The sequence below is a fragment of the Malania oleifera genome, chromosome 12 (assembly GCF_029873635.1).
Source record: "Malania oleifera isolate guangnan ecotype guangnan chromosome 12, ASM2987363v1, whole genome shotgun sequence".
Classification (NCBI taxonomy): Eukaryota; Viridiplantae; Streptophyta; class Magnoliopsida; order Santalales; family Ximeniaceae; genus Malania; species Malania oleifera.
This window is the reverse complement of record NC_080428.1, coordinates 82,851,098-82,872,856: the sequence shown is the minus strand read 5'-3', so window position 1 is coordinate 82,872,856 and position 21,759 is coordinate 82,851,098. Positions and strand designations below refer to the sequence as shown.

The window sequence follows — 21,759 nt, the reverse complement described above, 5'->3', positions numbered from 1 at the left end:
CAAAAATTAAACCCTCTTCCGTATCCCCTTCAGCATTCAAGTTCATCAATTAAACATGATCTGTTGCTGCCAACCTGCTCAGCCAAAGTCTACATCATCTTTCTCAGCACACTCTGTCACATGTTCCATTGAAAGCTGCAGACATTCCTCCGAACTCAGCCCAACCACCTCTTCTCGACTCTCTAGTAAACATGGCGCCCTTTCGAGTCCAAGCCTAGTATGTTGTAGTTCTGAATTAGGCACTCAGCAATTGGACCTTTTTCCTTAATCACCTAAACAGATTTCATCTTTCTCTGCTTGGTACAGCCCTTGTGATTGTGCAAGGTAACCATTTTTGAATATGTCTTCAGCTTAGGGCCTCCTCTAACTACGATGGCAAAGGATGAATATGGTGAGAGTCTCTAGAACACACTTCTCCTCTCAAAGGTTGCCTCTGAACTAATGTTCAACAAACTGCAGTACAAACACCTCCAGCAACTCTCTTAGCAGGAAGTGCACTGGTGGTCAGCAAAAAAAGACCAACAAGGCTTCGACCAGGGTCCTCCAACCCTTTTTCTAATCACGCTCCGAAATGCAGACAATGGATAGAAACTTGTTGTTGCCTTTCACCAGGCATATGTATCTAACCCTACCATTTTTGCAAGCTTCAAACCCACACTAGTCTAAGCCTTGTCTAATCTTGTTCCTTGTTGGCTCTTTGCAATCCCTACATTAGCCTTGCAAATCACTCCCAACATCTTCAGGATCCAAACTAGTTCTTCCTTCGCCAGCACCATGAGTGAGACAAATTTCCTAGCTTATTCTGTAAAACGGTGAGTTATAGAGTCCAGCCAAACCACTAAGAACACTTTCCTCTCAATTATGAGGGAAGCAAACTCTCTGATCCCTAATTTGAGCGCTTACAAGGGCCTTAGGCAATCCAAAAAAGTCGAGAGGGAAGGATAAAGAGAGGACCAGAGTGAATAGTAGAATGATAGAAGGAAGTTATGCAAGAATATGGTTCAGCTCGTGACTTGTCAAGCGACCAAGAATATCAAGAAGTCATTACAAGGGGTTGGGAAGGTGTTAACCATCGTCACAAGGCAGTAGAGGAGGAGTTTTAGTCAAGACAAATGACCAAGGATAGAAGTTGAAAGTCAGAGAGAGGGATACGATAATCATAGGGTCCTTTACGATCGCTGGTATTCGGTTTGAACTCAGCAAGGTTGTGAAGAAAGCTGGGTGACAAAGGTATCTAGAGTCGAAGCCAGGGTTCGCGAACAAGGTGGACGAACAACAACAAAGGAGGCTTAAAAAGGGGCTAGGAGGAGACAAAAGGGAGAAGGCCACCATGCTCGAGTGCTCGAAGGGTAGAGATAATCGCACCGAAAGGGACACATTGTCTCTTTGTCATCTCTCTCTCCCATGTTATTGATTTCTTAACCATCAAGTTTGAACCTTTCATCCAATATTCCTCCAACTATGACTAAAATTACATTTCATATATTCTATTTTATTTGTATGTATCCTAAAACCTCTAGATTCTAAAGCTTTTCTCCATAATTTGAACTTAGATTCTACTCCACCACTAGTTTCATCAATCAAGACAATATCATCTGAAAACAACATACACCATGAAACCGCATTTTAGATACTCCTAATAAGTTCATCCATCACTAGAGCAAATAGATAAGGACTCAAAGCAAATCCTTGATGCACACATATTGTGATTTGAAATACCCTAGCCTCTCCACCAGTAGTCCTAACGCTAGTCATTACTCCACCATACATATGCTTAATGATATTAGTATACCTACTACATACACCCTTTTTATCTAAATTCCACCATAGAACTTTCATAGATACCCTATCATACGATTTATCTAAGTCAATCAATACCATATGAAAGTTCCTCTTCTTTTCTTTAAACTTTTCCATTAATTTTCTTAAAAGATATATAGCTTCTATAGTAGATCTCCTAGGCACAAAACTAAATTGATTTTCAGAGACTTTTGTTTCAAACCTTTGTTCAATTACCGTTTCCCATAGTTTCATTGCATAACTAATAAGTTTAATTCCACGATAGTTATACAATTTTGAATATTTCCTTTATTCTTGTATATAGGTATTGACATGCTTTTTCTCCATTCGTCTAGCATTTTCTTAGCTTTTATAATTGTGTTAAACAAATAAGTAAACCATATAACTCCGTTATCACCTGGACATTTCCAAACTTCAATTGGGATGTTATGTGATCCTATAACTTTCCCATTTTTCATCTTTTTTTAATGCAAACTTAACTTCATTAACTCTAATTTTGTGAACAAATATCATATTTTGTCAATTTTAGGTTTAAGCCTTCTACTTGGTTTTCATTAAATAGCTTAGTAAAGTAACTTCGCCATCTTTCTTTTATGTCTTCTTCTTTAACCAAAATGATATCATTCTCACTTTTTATACAATTTACATTACCCTAACTCCTTGCTTTTTCTTTTTTTATCTCTAGCAAATTTTAAATGTTTCTTTCCCCTTCTTTTGTATCTAATCTAGCATATAAAATATTAAAAAATCTATGTTCAGCTTTACTAACGACCTTTTTTGCATTTTTTCTCGCCTCTTTATACTTTTCAAAGTTTTCCATGGTTCTATATTTTCGCCATGTTTTATACCAAATTCCTTGTCTTTACAATTTTTTGGACATCTTAATCCCACCACCAACTTTCGTTGCTATTTGAGAATCTTCCTCTTAACCTTTAAATCCCTTTTGCTATCTTTTTAATAGAGCTAACTATCCTACTCCAAAAAATGTTTGTGCCTACTCTATTGTCCAATCATCATCTTTTATCATTTTATCTAAAAATTTTATTACATTTTCTCCCTTTATATTCCACCACCTCATTCTCTTGCACTGATTTATGTTATCCTTTCTCTTCCATTTTTAATACATATATCTAACGCTATGTTGTGTACTTAGGATTTCACTTGAGACAACTTTACAATTCTTACATGACAAAAGATCTACCCAGTTAAAAAGAAAATCAATTTCACTTTTATTTTGTCCACTCTTGAAGGTTATTTAGTGTTCCTCGCTCTTCTTAAAGCAAGTATTCATTGTAATAAAATCATATGACATGGCAAAGTCTAATATCATATCCCCAAACTCATTTTATCTCCATATCTATATCCTCCATGTATCCTCTCATAGCCTTTATGATCCCTTCCAATGTGTCCATTCAAATCTACTCCTATGAATATTTTCTCAGTCCCCAATATCCCTTGTATAATACTATCCATATAGTCCCAAAATCAAACTCACATCATCACTTTCTAAATTTGAGAAGCACCCCCCCCCCCCCCCCCCGCGGCGGTCCAATTTCTTTCCCTCTTCTTTCCTTACCCAATAACTACACCCACCATCCTCCTTAGAATGAGAATCTTCCACTACAATAAGCAGCTCCATTGGCACTGACTCACCAAATTTTTCTCTCTTATCTTCAAACACCTTCTTCATCTCAGCACCCATACAAGCTGCCCTCCACAAGCATAAACCTTGTTCCCTCATATTTGTCATAATTAAGACAAGGAACATCATATTTCCTCCCCCCTTAAAGAAACTTCTAATTTTTTACTCATTTCCACATCACTTACTAATACCTCTTCAAGACTTTTTGCAATTTTAATACCACAATCTTGTTTCGTATATTCTCTATTTCTATTCTGAATTTGTTCCAAAACTTGATCAATTCGACTCATAGCTTGGAGATCTGTAGACTAGGAATGGATTGAATAATCAAAGGGTATTATAGGGTCTCCCTTCCCAATACTCTGCTTCTAGGTTCTAGGAATAGTATTTTGGGCCTACACCTTTTTGATTTCCAGCAAGCAAGTACCTGGATCACTATTGTCCAAAACATAAGCCTGGCCACCACCATGGCTCATCTGCATGAAGCATGAGAACCTCCCTTTGACTCCACATCAAAGCCCAAATCAAACTTTTCTAAAAATTGAGCCCAATCAAATAAATGGCCCAAGTTAATTAAAAAGGACTTACCTTCTTTTCTATTATTTGGGTCAGGTCCAAAACCCAAAAAATGCCACCCGGCCCATACCTCTTCAGTCTCTTCATCGAGGAGCAGCCCTAACAAAATCTAAGAGGATCAAAGCTCCTGTTGAAACTCTAGCTTCTTTGCCATTCTGATCACACGATTCCGGTCGTTTTGCAATGGATCCCGACTTTGAAGGCCCAAGATCCTTCAACTGCAACACACCTCCACACTGACAACATAATCTTCTCCCCCACCACCATACTATGATTTCTAGAACAAGATTGACTAACACGACCAAAGCCTTCGCCCTTTGTACCTTCACCACCCGACTCCATGAACGGGGACCTGATGAGTCATGTGCAAATACAACTTCAGATTCCTTTCAAAATTCTTTCACAATCTTGCAAAAATTACTCACAAAGTTTTGCTACCCCTCACCATTTGCGTATAAGGAATAAACACTGAGAATTTCCTTCCTTTCCATCCCAACCCCAACTCCATAAACTTTCCCACCTTTGTCCACCTAATCAACATCCAATACCACATGATACCCTTATGAATACTCTGATATCCTCTTTCCAGTCGGGTGAAACTAAACCTAACCCATTTATTACGCACCACATTATTCTCAACACAAGCAAAAAATAAACCTCCCCAACCTTGTTCAAGCGCAAATCGAAGGATTTTTCTTCCATTTGGATTGACCAACTCAACATAGCCTACAGCATAATCCTCAATATCTCCAAACACTCAAGAGGGTGGGAGGTGGCAAGAAGGAAAAAGAGAGAGGAGATGAGAGAAAAAGCGAGACTTTTTCTTCCCATTCACAGCCACAGCCAAATTTTGTCAAGAACAAAAGGTACAGGATGATTTTACCCAGCTTTCCGCAACTAGCATATTGAAAATTTGACATGGTATTGGAGTAGGTTTATATCAGGTATCTGACTGTAGCATTTAATCCATAATTAGAAAAAAGAAGATTTATAAGAAAAGAAGAAAACTGCAAAAGAGGGGACAGACCATCTTCCTAAAAAAAATTAAAAGGAAGAAACATACATCCTTTCAAAAAAAATAATCACAAAATCGCGTCAAAGCAGCCCTTCAATCACACAGAAAATCACCCAAGGAAATACCCCTGAAAGCACCTAAAGAAAACCCTAGGGCGAGCTAGGGTGAGACTAAGAGCAGAACTCTACCCCAAGGCAAAAGACAGGTGATCTTACCCATAAAATCCTCTCATTCCTTTCAGTCCACAAAACTCAAAAAAAGGACAAACCAAACACATCTGCACAAAATCTATTTCTTTTTACTCCTCTTAAAACCTTCCACATTAACTGCAAACAACCAAATCTCACCAATAATACCTAAAGTGGTGGGCATCATCCTCAATAAAAACTTGCATGCGACACACATGCCCAGACCTAAAAGACCTGTAAGATCTCCTTGCAAGTTGCAATAAATCGTAAATATTAGTTCTGTTAAGATCAAAACCAGATGAAGGCTTTCTGGCTTTAAACTTTGGGTTTTGAAAGACTTTTTGTCAAATAATTCTGTCAAAAAAAGTAAAAGACAAAAGAATTTGAGGACACTTTTCAACAATAGCATGAAGACTCATTTACAAGAGAAATTACCAAAATCATCTCCAAAATCTGAACTAGAATGAGAAGAAAAGCAAACAAGAATCCTCACCAGATAAGGGAGGAAGCTCCTCAACTACCCAATCATTAAGATTTTTTTTTTAAGAAATGAAAAATGAAAATCCCATGAAATAGGACCCCTATCCAAAGAATAGGAAGAAAAGAACAAAGGGGAGAATTATGAGAGTGTAAAGGGTCCATGAAGCCAAGAAAAATAAGAGACGCATCCTTAACCCAAGGAGCTACAAATGAATGGAGAAACCATCCCCAATTTTACAAGAACTGAGCAGAAAAAACATATAGTACCTGAGAAATGAACAAAGAGCTCACATGTGTAGAGCATTGAGAGCACCTCTGCATCCCACCCATTCAAATAAAGGTCACACTCCTATAACAACGCATAGAGAGCTCCATGATGGTGCCCCAAAGTTTAGGTTTTAGGGCTTTCTTCTTACAGAAATGTCATTATCATAGATGTGAAGGGGTCTGTTAGTCAGCAACAGATGTCCCCTTTGCATGGCTGACGCAGAATCAGTAGAGCACATCCTCTTTCATTGCACTTGTACCAGGAATCTTTGGAATATGGTGTTGAATCTGATTGGACAACGGTGGGTTATTGCTAATTCCGTGGGAGGCTAGGCCTGGAAAGAGATTCGAGCAACAAAAGAGAAGAGAAAGGCTATGTCCCTCATTCCCCTTGCAATTTTTCTGGTGCATTTGGAAGGATAGGAATAGGAGAGTGTTTAAAAATTCAACCTCAGCACTCCAGATCAGCAAAGAGCACTTGGTTACTGCAGTAACACAGTGGGACTATTGTTAATGACTATAATGTAATCTTTGATTTTTGCGGCACCCTTCAGGGTGCTTGACTTTCTGTACTACGGACTGGCATCCCCTTGATGCCTTTTCAATAAATTTTCCTTTATTTATCAAAAAAAAAATTATCATATATCAGAGATCATTTATCAGTATGTAGATATACTTCACTCTGCCCAACCAATTGTGTCAAGCATGTTGGGTCAGTTCTTCAATTGACAAAATTGAAAAGAGAAGGAAATATATATATATATATACTGACTAGGATACTGGACCAAGATTTCTTGGCATACAAACAATAAAATATCCCTACAGATCAGAAAATACAGTTGAACATAAGCCAGCTGCTTTCAATATTATTTCAGTCCTCAACCACGTCAAGTAATCATTCCACTGAGGTATAGTGCCACTGACAGTTTTCAAAATTTGAAACTTTATAATGACCCCACCATTCTCACCCTACATGCCAGGTAGAGATTATTGCAAGTTATGGTTGACAGTTGAAGAAGGTTAACCAATTGAATATAAAAAAAAAAAAAAGTACAACTCGAGACATGAATAAATAAATTTAAAAAAGAAAAATGCAGGTTATGTTATATGGGCATATTTTACTTCCTCTCTCTCAGATGCCATAATTTATGTAGCTAACAATGAGTGAGATGATCATGCATAACAACTGTAAGCGTCTCCAACATAAATAAACAATAACATAAGCCAAAAAATGAATAACTTACATTGGAATTTCTTGGAACTGAAATTTTTGACTGGCCATAGAAGTAGCCGATACCACCCAACATATTTCCAATCGCAGCCTTCCCAACAATCATAGATTCAGAATCAATCTGAAAATGTGAACATTTCAGTACTTCTTTTCTTCCATTTCATGTAGAGAAAAAGTCAAATTTGCATTCATTTGTAACTGGAAGAAAGGATAAATTCCATCGGTTGCTGGAATAGATATATGCCTGATTAGACACATGTTTCCTTGAGTTTGGAATATTATTTGTGGCTTTGAAATAATGACACGGGATACCACATCAAACCCTACGTTTAATTTTTCCTGAGATTCAGAAAGGATAATGTTGTTCCAAGTCCAGTGTATGTCAAATTTATGAGGTCCAGTGTGGTTCCCAATGCTTAAATAAAACCAATTTAATCATAGAAATAGTGTTTTTCAAGTGTCAGATCCTAGTTTAGGATAAAAACAGAATACTGTCATATGCTCCTTTGATTGATGACATAATCTGCTATGATTTTGCTAGACGAAATGGCATTGCCAGAGTAGCAAAAAAACCGAGGCAAAAGCAGTAAGTGTCACAGTTGCAACTGACTTTCTTCCAAGCAATCATGAATTGTTTTCTTTTTTATCAGCAAAAGAGAGAATTCATCAAAGGGCACCAAGAGGGTGCCACCCAAGTACAAACAAAATCAGACAGCAAGACAAGAAAAGTATAAAGAAATAGCCATCACTTACGCCACAGAATATCCAAAAAATAATTTGTTGTGTGTGCATCCAATTATACAAGTCATTAAGCCAACTAGTTTAGCGAAGTAAGCCATCTATCCTTATCTTCTAGAATTGTAGTTTAGAGTTGTAAGGGCTGTAGCTGTTTCGTAACAGTTCTTCTATTTCTTTCCCTCCACACGACCCAACAAATGGTGACAGGGGCCTTTGAGGAAGAAGTCATAAGGAAGACTGACACTGGTGGGTGAGAATAAGGCTTGAAGATAGAGAAGCAATAAATCAAGTCTCTAAAATTCAGTGGCCTTCAAAGTTATTCCCAGGCAGAAATGAAGATAATTTTAGGCCCAAACAGGATAATAAGTAAAAATTATAAATATCAATTTTAGATGTGGAGATGAGAGATAAATAAACAATAATAATGTAGAGCAGGGTACATTGGCACAGTGGCTGGATTTGCATTGATAAATAGGGCTGTACTTTTGGGTCCTAAGAAGCAACAATGCAACATAGCTACACTTGGAGTTGGTCAAGAAAGCAAAAAATATAGAGATAAAAGAGTTTTTGCAGTACTTAAATTTTGTGCAAGGGGGAGCAATGCCCTGAGCCAATTAAAATCAAGTTCACCACCAATGAAGCAGAAATAGAGGGTCAACAAAATCAACTGAACCCTTGTTCCATGACTACCATCTGCTAAGAAGGTGAATTAGCAGAGAAAGCAGCACAATTTGAAGAGTTTAACTAAATATGGAGGAGGACTTTGAAAGGAAGTTTCCTCAATCAGCAATCTTAGCTGGTTTTTTCCTTTTTTTTTTTCTTGCATTGGGACACCGGAAGCCACATTCTTATTTTACTTGTATTTCTGTCTTTTCTTCATAATATAACTTCCTTTTGTTACAAAACACAGATACACAAATATCTGTAGAGGTGGAATAGTACAACAATTGGCCCCTTTCTCTGTTTATAATGGCTGATACTAAAGATGAGCAATACAGGATCGCTGTAGGAAAGCACCAGGTCAAACAAACTGAGCTCGATTAGTTTCAATAGTTCAAGTTTGTTTAGGAGTCAACAGATAGAAAGACTTGCCATCAACCAACTATCGAAGTCTGTGAAATGAGGAGAATGCAACTGAAGGAGCAAGACAACCCACCACATTCTGAACATACCACAGTGACAACAGGTAACAGCAATAGAGTTTTGGAAATGGAGAATCAACAACACGGAAACAACACAAGAAGATGATAAATTTTGCTCAGCTAGAACTGTCACGAATTATCGAAGTACCTCAGAGGTTTTGACTACATATCTGGAAAAGGCAGCACACCAGAAATAACACATTATGAAATCTGTGTCGCACAATGTTATGAACAGTAGCAGTAATTTTAGTTTCAAAATCAGCAAGGATTTAGGACCCAGTGCAGAAAGAATCATTGCATTTTTATTGGGAAAAAAAGACGTCTATAGAAAAGCAATGACAGTTTCATGTATTATTTTTCTACTTTCTTTCCTTTCAGAGTTCTGCTTTTTTACTAAGTTATTAACATAAAATTCAGAAAGTTGATTAAAATTCACTTCCTGCATAGATAGTTTCTCTGTAATCATTCAAGTGCAACTAGCCACCAATGTGTTGCCAACTTGCTATTCTTTCATAACTCATTCGTAAATACAGTATCATTCCAATAATTTCCAAAGTAGTACTTGGAATTTCAGATCTAAAATAGATAACAAATTCAATATCCCCAAGAAATAATATTATTACTGTATCCAAGAATTGGCAGGCCTAATTCCAAAAAGTAAAGGGCAAGCATAGTATTCCGCATGCCATACACTTATCATATACAGTGCAATGAAGTACTCAGTTAATGACAACCTATCCAATTTCACAGCATAAATCATCTTATCATTACATTCATCATTCTAACACATTATGTCATAGCAATGTATGTAACATAAAAACAAAATAATAATATAATAAAAAAGATGCCTTAATAAGACACATAAGAATTGAACTTCAGAAAACATGTCAAGAATTTTCCAAGCATGGATACCTTGTCAGTAAAATTGAAGCAACCTTTAAACTTGTCGTCAAATTCTTTTTGCTTCTCAGTTAGTTGACTTGATAGTGAGGTACCTAATTATTATCAGAAAAAAGTAAAAAAGGTCAAATAAAAATATACTGTTCTTGAAAGTCATCATAAAATTAATTCATGAATTTTTCAGAATAAGTGTTGTAGAAATTCTGGTTTTGACAGAACTTCTAACACTCTAAACCAAGAAAATTTTGTAGAAATTTGGGTTTAAAGTAAGCAAGAAATCTTCCAAAAAATAGAGAAGACATGAAGATTTTGTGAAATGTTATGTTTCTAAATTGGCATTGACACGTATCCAGAATTTGAAGACTACAGACATGCATCCTGAACAATCAATGACCCTTCCTTAAAAAGAGGACTCTGTAACATAAACTCTACGGCATAAAAATGAAAATCTTCGGGCCTGGTTAGTTGTGGAAAACAGTTCTCATTTCCATTTTAGTTTATTAAAAAATTACCAAAAAAATTATCTACTTTTCATTTTTACAATACTTGTATGAAATAAATGAACAACAGTAAAAAGTTTTTGCACTATATGCTTGTGTAGTTTTATTTTCCATTTCTAATTTTTCAAACGGTTGCAAAAATGCCACCTTGTTTTCCAATTTCTAAATTTATACAAAAAAATGTTGGAAAACATCTTTTTATTATTTTCTAGATTTCTAACTCTTACCTTGCATTTGGGAGCATAGAATTCGGATCTTTTAATAAACTAAAATACGTATCCACTTTGACTCGTGTGGATTGTGTACTGAGCACTGAATTTCTTCTAAATACACAACAAATCCAAATTCAAGCCCCAAAATCCATGATCCTAAATACTATCCAATATAATTTTTGGAAAATTGAAAAACAAGTTGTCTTTTTGTAAATATTTTGAAATATAGAAATAAAGAATAAAAAATTGGTTCTAAAATTTAAACAGTCTTTATTTTCTTTAATACAATTCTTGAAAAAAAAAATCTAAATTTTCATAATTTTTTGGAAAATAAAAAAAAATATGAAAAAAATGGAAAATGTTCTCCACAACTAAACAGGTCTTCTATTTTGTTTTTTGCAAGGCATGTACATTATACCTTACCAACGAGAATGTCACCAATTTCCACCCAGCTTACAGAGAGAAGAATAAAGGCTCCAATTCCATGCAGACTGAAATCTTAGCACTCTTAATGCAAGTTTTAATTCATTTTAGCCTCCATCCACTTTATTGATTTCCTACTTTTTATCAAATTTTGACACTTGCATACAACAAAAAGAATGGGTTGTTCTAGATTAGTCATAAAGAATAGGTATATCATCCCTCTTGCACTGTCAGAAAACCTAAAGCTGTACGAGTTTCTTTTCCTTTTGGTGGTTGTCTCTTCGGTGACACACTGATGCCAAATATGGTGACAGGTCTTTCAAAATTGATGCTTCAAAGGAAACAATGAGAAGAGCATTTTCAATTAGAAAGTGGTTCTTTCCTTCTCTTTGCTCATTTGGAAGGAGAGGAAGAGAAGGATTTTCTATTGCCAAGAGCTTTTTCTGTTCAGACTTCAGATTCAAGATTCTTTTGTCAATTCACTCTTTCTCTGGACTTATTTGTCTCCGTCTTTGGAAAACATGTCTTTCCTATATTCTGTTGATCTGTGTAATTTGAGTTAGTGGTAAGGAGATTGTCTACTTCCGATGTATTTTATCTAGCCTTATTCAACAAACTCATTAAGTGACTAAAAATAAAAGTTCATGAAAATAAAAATATGCACAATAATATAATAAACCAGAAATATAAAGATGCCAAATACTTTATTGCTTTGCTCAACTTTTCCAACCCAAAGAACAGAGTTGGCATCCAAGTCCAACTGTTCTTAGCAGAAAAATTATTTGCCTTTATATGATATATGGATTACAGGCATGCTTCTCATAGAACTTGCATTACCTTATTGATTGAACAATGAAATATGAAATGTATAAGTTCTGTTTTTTAAAATCCTTGATCTGACGAGCTAGAGCACATGCACATGTGTACCACTGAGTATTGAATATTGGATATAACTCAAGTAAAACCAGCAGAAGATATGGGGAACTGTGCAGTTGATGCCAGGAAAAACCTAAAAGTTATTATTTCCTTTGCATTACTTTTTTTTTAATAAGAATTTCCATCGCATTAGAGTCCTTGCTCAAAAATAAGAATACTCAAATGAGAATATTAAGATGAATTCGAGCTAATGTGAAAAATGAGTGAATACAAAGTCGATGCATCCGTGACAAGAAGGTAGGAAAGTCGCTCATGATGCTCATGCTGAAAACCAATGGGAATAAATATTCAAGATAAAAGATGCCATGAAGAAGAGTTAATACTATGTTTAGTTGAGCACCTCTCCTATAGTAAAGATTATACATGCACATAAACATACATTTGTTTATAATCTTATACCTCCTAATTCAACCCTAAATTTCTTACCTATATTGAAACCCAATGTGGAAAACTAGCTCATACTTTATCAACAAAAAAAAAATAAAATTCAAGCTCATATGACTATAATAAACAACTTTATTCTCCTCTGATTTCTTTACGCATATATTTCTCTTCCAGCAAATGTTTTACACACAGTGACCACAGAGTATGCTAACATGCAATTACCTACAAGCAGGTCTTAAATTTCAATTTCAACTATTTCTAAAAGCTTCAATGGAAATTGTAAGGGAAATTTTGATGTTGATGTCAGTTCGACTTGATTTGATGGAAATATGCAGTAAAACATGGGATTCCTTTATGAACCTTTAGAAATTATTAGTAGGTGTATTTTGCAAGATTTATAACTAAAATATATAAATAAACGACATCAAAGACACGTAAGTGGTGCATAAAGTGCAATAATGTAACATAATAATGATACTAAACATATCTAATTAATATAAATGAAATTCATAAATCAGTTAAATTATTGTTTTTCATTCAAATACAAGTAATTTAGAAATAAATGGCCAAGTAAAATTTTGTAGCTAATATCTAAGTTTAATTTTTTTCATATAATTTCAGAAGTCTGAAAGCTATCCATACCCTTCTTGTTAATAATCTTAAGTTTCAAGAAGAAGATAAATCGAGAGAGAAATTTCAAATTTGAATTTCAAGAACATTTAATTCTATAGTTAAAATTTCACTAAGATTATTTGAGTTATTTTGGAAAATTTTAAGGAAATTTTTTAAAACATAATTTGACTGCCATTTTGACTTTTTGAGGGTGGTGAAAAGCAGAAATTTGGACAACTTCCTGAAAATTTAGGACCATGTCTACAAGCCATGTAATTCACTGTTCAAGTACGAAAAATGCTAACACCTGTAAGGCTGCTGACCCTTTTTTCAACTCTTGAGTTTTCCAAATCAGTTCCAGACACAAAAACAATATCCATCATGAAAGGAATTCTAGCAGAAACCTGCACAAAAATGAAAAAAAATAGAGAAGGTAAATAACTAAAGATTTATCAAAGATAAATCCAAAATTCAAGACAACATGAAACAAATAACCCACCCTTCGCTGCATACCTGAAAAACTAAAACATTTGGAGTATAATCAGATGAATCACTCAGCTGCAGATGTCCAAACTTTCTCACCTGAAGTGCGCACACACAAAAACACAGAAAAGACACGGATCCATGAGGATTGAGGATAAATAAAAATGGATGAAAAATGTCACCAATCTCATTGTGATCTGCAGGAAACTACTGAAATAGATGAACAACGAAGAATCAAAAGTAACCTACCTGGGCTCCAAGATTTTCCTGGACAAGATCAGATAAATTGTGAATATGAGGTGTCTTGAAACCAGAATGATGAATTTCCAAATTATCCTGCAATTTGAGGAAAAATAAGCTGAAAGACCAGCAACAGAAACAAGAAGAAAAAATACACACATGAAAACTATTAGAAGGGGGATTCCTTCAAGTTGGCCCTGTTTCTTAATTCCCAAAAGTGCCCTTGAACCTTGTCCAAGTGTCCCCATGCCTTCACTATACAGAATTTCAACACATACTCATCTCCTAATTTTTTTTATTAAAAAAAGGGAAAAAAACTATCCCCTGCTGCCACATTCCGTAAAACAAAAGTTGACTTCCCGGTTAGACCTGAGCATTGCCAGCAAATCAGGCAGGCTTGAACATGAAAAGTAAGCCCTCAGGCCCAACGTAGCTGGTCTCAGCTAGCCTATAGCCAACTCTAGGGCAGGCCTGGGTTAACTTAAAAAGAACCTGTCCCAGACAAAATATGTACAAATATATGTAACTATATGTACATATTTAACATAAATGTATTCATAATATTCAAAGTTCTATGAATATACTACATAAATATATTATGTGCAAAAAATAAACAAATTTCACCCAGTCCACGCATGCAGCTAAGACAGACACATGAGTGTGAAGAAAATGGAGGTTGGAGAAGGAGAATAAAAAAAATGCCTCCTCCTGCCCATCTCCCACAGAATCAATGTGAGATGAGTAGGAACTCTCATCCCTATCATACCACATTACCACATTGATTATGTGGGAGTTGGGGAATGGTTGGAATCCTATTATCCATTTTGATCAGTTTAATTCAAAATTATACATGTTTGTCCCTCCCGCCACACTTCAATTAAGCAAAGAATCTGTGCTCCTAGGCTTCCACGCGCAGGCTGCACATTAATTTTTTGGGGGGACATGGGCAAAGGAAGTAGGCCCAATGTACAGGCTGAACCTGGCCAAGGCAGATGTAAGTTTTTTTAAATAGCATGCCTGAGTGGGGCTTGAATCCAGCCCAACCCATGCTCGGGTATATTCCCAATTTCCCATTAACCACTCAATTTGCTGCAACATATTTATAATAAAAGTAGATATATTAGATTGAGAAAGAGAAGTTACAACCTATGGGGGGACAAGTGCATATATTTTTTATAACAATAAAAAGAGAATAATAATAAAATAACTATGGAGGACTTCTGCAAATTAATTGCTGAAAAGGTTTGGAAAGTAACATTAGAGAAGGGGCGAACAAATCCAAAGGCCAATATAGTTATTTGGGAACATTCACGGTTTGGACTTGCCAAAGAGGTCAAATTTTCTTTAGGAGTAATTTTTTTTTTTTTTTTTTTAAAGAAAAAATCAATTTGGCAATTTTGGGTTTTTGTTGTGAGCCACTAATTTTGCTTGAAGGAAATAAGAGTCTTCTGAAGTAATGAAGTGAGTTGGAAGTTTTTCAGCTTTGTGCCATCTCATAGGGAGTGATTGCGTTCTCCTAAAGTGTGAGTCTCCTCTCGCTCTCTCTCTCTCACACACACCCATTAACCATTATTCTCTGCAATTTGCTGCCTGCACATAACACCATCCAAATCCAGTTCTTAAAACACAAATAAGCTCTCCCCTTAAGACCAACCTAGTTCTCCTCACTAGTTGCCTATTTTTCACCAATCTCAACCCCAAAAACCCAAAATATAATGCTATTAGTATAAGATAGTAAGCATTGTAGTCATGTGGAAGAGTTTGGTCCATCCTTACCAGTGAAGATTGGTCTTAAATTATGATAATGATCAATGTTTTAAAAGATTTAATCGAAGCTTGCCTCAATGCAAGGCATGCCTAAATCGCCTTGAGGCTCAATCTAAAATACCAAATTCCAAAAAGGCTAACGCATTACATTCTAAGGCTTACGCATTTGTACAAAAGGCATGCCTTTTGCGCCTTTTTTGTTGAGGCTTATGCATTTTGGGTGTGTGATTCTCAAGTTAGAATTAGCTAAAAAATTTTAACTATATGTTTATATAAAAGGAATGTCATAATATGAGCTGATTTCTAAAACTCTTGAGCCTCAACCTTTCCAAAATAACTAAGAGTTGTATACTAATCATGAAAATAATTTGAACTTTGCGATAGTATAGCTATCTTTTGCCATGATTTATGTCATAAATTCATGTTAGCAATTTTTTAATGGCCAACAAATAGTTTGTGACGTATATCCAATTTTTTTTACATTATATATGTGATTTTATTAATTTTTTTTCTTTATTTTAAGAAGTATATAATTTATTTACATATTTTTATCTAAAAATAAAATTATCAAAAGGTTTACACCCCAACACCTTAAGGCTTATGCCTCGCCTCTTAAGGTTAAAACGCCTCACCTTACGCCTTCAGCTTTGAAACATCGATAATGATTGTACAAATCAACGAAACAACGATAAATCATACGAATACCAATAAACACAATTCAATTTTAGCAAGTTAACTATTGGATTTTTTTATTTATCATTTTTCTATACAGGTCAAATCCAAGAAGAGATGCTCAAGCAATATGAAATAGGGCAAAGAACATTTAAAAAAAAAAAGAAAATATTTTCTCTCTATAATATGTTATGTTGAAATAAGGAGGGCTAGTCATAACTTCTAACACATAGGTGCACTCAGTTTAAGCCTCCTAAACATGACAAAAATAACTATGCCTTGTTGTAAATCTCATTAGAATCTACTCTAGCCTTTGTAAATCGGTTAATTGGAAAAGATATACTTGATGCCCAACCTAAGAAAGAGAACCAAGTCTGACAAACATGAATTAAATATTTAAATGTTGTGCTTGCAAATACAATTTGGGGCCTTGGGTTTGGAACTGTGTGGATTTGTACAGAATTAAACGCAAAATTTTATTGAGTTAGATCATAGTCTATACAAATCCAAATCCAAAACACAAATAAATGGCACATCCCAAATAATAGAAAAGAAAATAGATATGTTTAAACTTGGGAATTTTGCTTTGGAGGTCCCACATCCAAAACCACGGGATGAGGGGGTTATGGGATGGGGAATGGCTGCTCTTTTTGTGTAGCATAAGAACTAGGGAGCATCCCAATGAAACCCTTGCTGATCTCCACCCCCAAAAAATACATGAATAAATAAATAAAAAATAGTGAAGTTCTTTCTTCTAGAGAATAATTATGGATGAATATTAAAGCTTGATATACATTGTTGGCCCGCAATCTAACATCTTAAGCTTTTAGATAATGTGGTAATCAAACATGGTATCAAAGTTTATTACCAAGAGGTCCTAGGTTCTATTCTTATTGCCCGTGGTTAATGTGTGGTATTTAAAAAATAATTATATTCCCTGTAATGGGTACATATCATTTGTTTATCTATCCATGAGCTGTCAAGCTGCACATGCAAGGGAGTGTTAAATCTTGATATACATTGTTGGTTCAGAATCTAACAGCTTAAGCTTTTAGGCAAAGTGATATTCTAACAGATATAATAATGTAACACATTATTTATGGATAGGTATTCAGCAAAATATACCAAGACAGCTATAAATAATGATGAACACAAGGTTTACACCACAATTTTCCAACATTATACTGCGTTGCCTACAATATGCGGTACTACACTCCAGCATTACAAGGAGTGCAGAATTGTGTCAAAAACTTGACAGTACTCCTAGGTACTTCTAAAATTGGAGTAGGCTCAGTATACCAGGAATCCTGAGAAGTAAAGGGGGTTCCAAAGTATCTAACTCTATATACAATAAATTATGCATAGCTGACAATAAATTTATCACAGGTAGTGATCAATCAAAGACCTCCAAAATGACAGCAACAGGGTAGAAACTGGTGATGTAACCTTGTAGCATCCTACTACCATGAAATAGGCAGCGAATCAAAAAATAGTTTGGGTAGAAATCATTGAAGAGGCCTTAAAATTGTCTTTCTGAAACAGTCTTCTATTGAAGTGAAATAGAAAATTGCACATATTATATATCCAATCACTTGAACAGAAACATGTGCAAGCAAGGTCTCTTAGAAGTTAGAAGCATTAGAAATTTATTTTGTAATCTTATGAGTATATAACTAGCTCCAATAATAGAGTGCCAGTCTTGTTCTTAATTGAAGTGCTTAAGAATATTAGCCATTATGCTTTCATCTACTGCATTATATTTGATGCTGGCAGAGACCACAGACAACTAAAACTGCATGGTATAGTCACTAAAAGAATGTGTACAACAAGACGTGCTAAAGAAAAAGTATGGTTGCTTAAGGAAAAATATTCCTATTAATATTGATCTTTCAATAGAAGAAAAAGCTTTTTATTTAGCATACCGCTGATTCTAAATGGAGTTGCCAACTTCCAACATCCATTCGTGATCCTGATGCCAGGAGAGAATTCTCACGAACATCCAAGTTATCAGTACCCAAACTTAGGGCATTTCCATCTTCATCGGCCAAATAAAAGAAAAGATGTCCATTTCTCCAAATTTCTTCATTCAATCTGGATCTGTGATGGCAACGGGCAACATTAATAATTGGAATAATCAGCTAACAGTATTTACCTAATTCAATCAAGTGCCATAAGTGCAATCACCCAAGCACAAATTTAAGACATGACACAAAGTTTTAGGATTGTAGAATGCAAGCAGTTAATACACACACACACACACACACACACACACACACACATGTGTATATATATGTATATATATATATATATGTATATATATATATATATATATATATATATATATACATATATATATATATAAAAGGGCAGCCCAGTGCACAAAGCTCCTGTGCATGTGGGGTCCAGGAAGGGGCGGACCATAATGGGTCTATAGTATGTAACTTTACCTTACATTTTTGCAAGAGACTGTTTCCACCCCTCGAACCCGTGACCTCTAGATCACACAGCGACAATCTTACCATTGCGCCTAAACTCCCCTTCATAATATATATATAAGTAAAAAAAAAATATTGAAATAGACTTGTCTGTCCAGCATTTGAGCTTCTTTTGGCATAGGCTTGTTTGTATGAGCCACATAGCGTCCATAATTTTCTCAGGTTTAAATATCACCATCTATTAGGACATTTTTTTTTAAAGTATGCATTTGGTGCAACAAAATAACACAAAAAATCAGTCAGTATATTTACTCGTTGCTTTGCACGTCTATTCGAACTGCCCAGTCTCCACCATATCCACTGCCATCCACCTTGGATTTTAAGAAACTAGTAGCCAAAGTCATATCTTGGTCAACCAACACTTGATGCCCATAATCCCGTCCATTATGCTGTGTCCAACCATATGTGCTTAGTTCATCAGAATCTTGGCAAACATGACGCATGAAGTATCTTCCATCCTTTACACCAATCCACATCAAGCCAGCAATCAAAGACCGTGGAGTCCTGCCAGTTAGAAATGTTAACTACTGCCACTTTATTTTATGATTCATTATTCATAAAGTTTGAATAAATGTAAAATAAAATATAGATGCTATATAGAACGCCAATGATGAGGAGTGAGATAATTAATGTTAGTGGCAATCAGAGGCACTCCAGCTTTCGGACAATATCGCCAAGATTGTGCTGAATTGTGTAGCAAATATCACCTAGTCAGACTAAAGCCTCGGTGGTAGTTGTTGTTGTCGTTGTTTTAGATACTAAAATATATCACATAAATATCAATAGTTTACATGCTTATATTCTTCATTTGCAAGACTAAAAAAGCCTGGGTGGCAGTTGTTGTCATTGCTGTTTTAGATACAAAAGAATATCACATGAATATATAGATTACATGCTTTTATTCTTCATTTGCAATAGGTGTAGTGTTTTTCTTCATTCTTTTGAGTAGAAAATGGGATCATTTGAATAATAATCAAAGTTATGAACCTAATTCATTTATGTGCTACAACTTATCACGGTCAAAATAAAACAAGCTTGTTTATAACTAATTCAGATTTTGGTTTTCATAAAACCACATGAGACTTATATTGACTACAGTGACTTCAATTATTATTAGATATAGGCTTTGGGATCAAGTCAGTCAAACCAACACAGCTGTTTTAAATCTACTCAAATTAGCCCGGGGAAAAAAATTACCTCAGAAGAAATCAGATTAAAGGCAAAACAGAAGTAAATTCAACAGATACTGATACAATATCTTTCACAAGACCCATCTTCAGGAACTCATAAAAGCCTGTTTGTTATTTCCATTAAAAAATTAGCTTGTCTTGTTGATATCGCGCTAGAGTAATGGTTTCATTTTTTATGCCTGGAAATCTCTTTTTGTGACTTACAAGCAATTATCATACTACATGCATGTTAGAATCCAGGACAATGTGATTATTTTCTTGTTACACCTGAGCTGCTTCAGCCATCTCCAGAATGTAACAACTCACCTCCTCAATCCTAGGAATATACAGGGGTGTGTGTACTTAAAAATTTTGCATTGAGATCACAAAAAGGTTTGTTTAGAATTCATAGAAGTCATAAAACATCGTTAACACCTATTAATCTGATTGCAATTTGTGGACATTCAGAAAAATCACTTTTCTCCGATATAACAACCGCTAGAAGAAGAAGAAAAAAAAAAATCAATGCCAGTACAATGATGTCGCAGCAATTGTGAAGGCCTACCTCGCACGAATTCCAAGATAAACTTGAGGGCGATAAGTTCCCCAGTACAAGCTCTCTCTGTGTTCCCCTTGGAACTGCAAAATGATCCATCAAAGGTTCGTAAAAAATCCCATAAGCAAGACCGAAAGTTAAATGTACAAGGAGTCAGAAGCCAACTGCCCCATTCACCTGAGGAAGATCCATGATCTTCGGAGCGGGCAGAGGTGTAACCACTCTAGGTTTCCGATCTTCTTCAACGGATTCTGTGAGGTGATAAATTAGAAACACTACAATCAAGAAAGCAAAAGCACCGAGTACTAGCAAAGCTTTGAGATTAGCATTGAAAATTTTAATGGCACTCTGGTCTCTGCTTGCGCTCTTTCGGAGCTTGAGATTGGGCAGTCTGCTTCGAAGGGGATCGTTTTCGTGGACATCGGTGGAGGATTTGATTCTGCTTCGAGCACCTTTTCTGCCACTTCCGGTCATGTTCGGATTAGGGTTTATGAGGTACCGATTCGCGGGCGGAGATAAATGAAGGCGAGACGGCGTCTCGCATTGATCGAGTAGCGAGCTGATAAGAGTTATGTAGTGGAGAAGTTGTGTACTTGTGTCGTAGATTAGCCTGCGAATATGAAATCAAAACTTCGGGTTCATTTCTACGGCGACTCTCGTAAGTTGCACCGAGTCCGTGCTTTCCTGACCGGCGGGCGTGGTGCTAAAACTCGTTGAAACGGCGTCGGTTTACTTTTGTTATTTTGTGGGCTAAATGAAGTGGTGAAAAAAATATTTTTATTTTCTATTTCTTAAAATTTTAAGTAAAACATAAAATTAAAATTTTTTTAAAAATTTAACATCCGTATTAAAAAGGTAAAAAAAAAATGTTAGTAAGTGCAAATTTCAAAATAATTACAAAAAAATATAACTTATTTTAAATTCCTAAAAAATATGTAAGATAAACAAAATAATAATAAAAAAAATATTTGGGACATGAATTTTGAAACTTGAAATTAAATTTATTTTTATATAGAATAGAATTTATATGTAATCTAAAGAAATTAAAGTCCAAGATTTGAAATCTTGTACCCATATGCAAGTAAATGTTATAAATGTAGAAAAAAAAAACAAATTTTCTATATAAATTTAAAAAACTGTGACATCTTTCTAATTTTTTTTTAAAAAATCTGAAAGCAAATAATGCGAAAATTGTTTATTGTTGTTTATTTAATTTTTGCTGAAAAAAAAATTACTAACTTTTTTATAATTTTTTTATAAATAAAAATTTAAATTTAAATCTATTTTCCAAGGCCTAATTTTCTCACCTCTATTCCTAACCTACTTAAATG

The 21,759-nt window shown here is 35.1% G+C and overlaps 1 protein-coding gene across 1 annotated transcript in view; it reads right to left on the bottom strand.

Moving 5' to 3' along the window:
- LOC131144732 (mannosyl-oligosaccharide glucosidase GCS1) overlaps positions 1-21,079 on the bottom strand; it is a 48,817-nt gene extending 27,738 nt beyond the window's left edge. The window contains exons 1-9 of the mRNA XM_058093570.1: positions 20,606-21,079; positions 20,438-20,511; positions 18,956-19,207; positions 18,131-18,305; positions 13,779-13,865; positions 13,560-13,628; positions 13,354-13,450; positions 9,992-10,074; positions 7,213-7,320 (exon numbers count right to left, since the gene is read on the bottom strand). Coding sequence (XP_057949553.1) covers positions 7,213-7,320; positions 9,992-10,074; positions 13,354-13,450; positions 13,560-13,628; positions 13,779-13,865; positions 18,131-18,305; positions 18,956-19,207; positions 20,438-20,511; positions 20,606-20,902 — 1,242 coding nt within the window. The 5' untranslated portion in view covers positions 20,903-21,079. The remainder of the gene's footprint in view (positions 1-7,212; positions 7,321-9,991; positions 10,075-13,353; positions 13,451-13,559; positions 13,629-13,778; positions 13,866-18,130; positions 18,306-18,955; positions 19,208-20,437; positions 20,512-20,605) is intronic.
- Between the last annotated feature and the right edge of the window lie 680 nt (positions 21,080-21,759).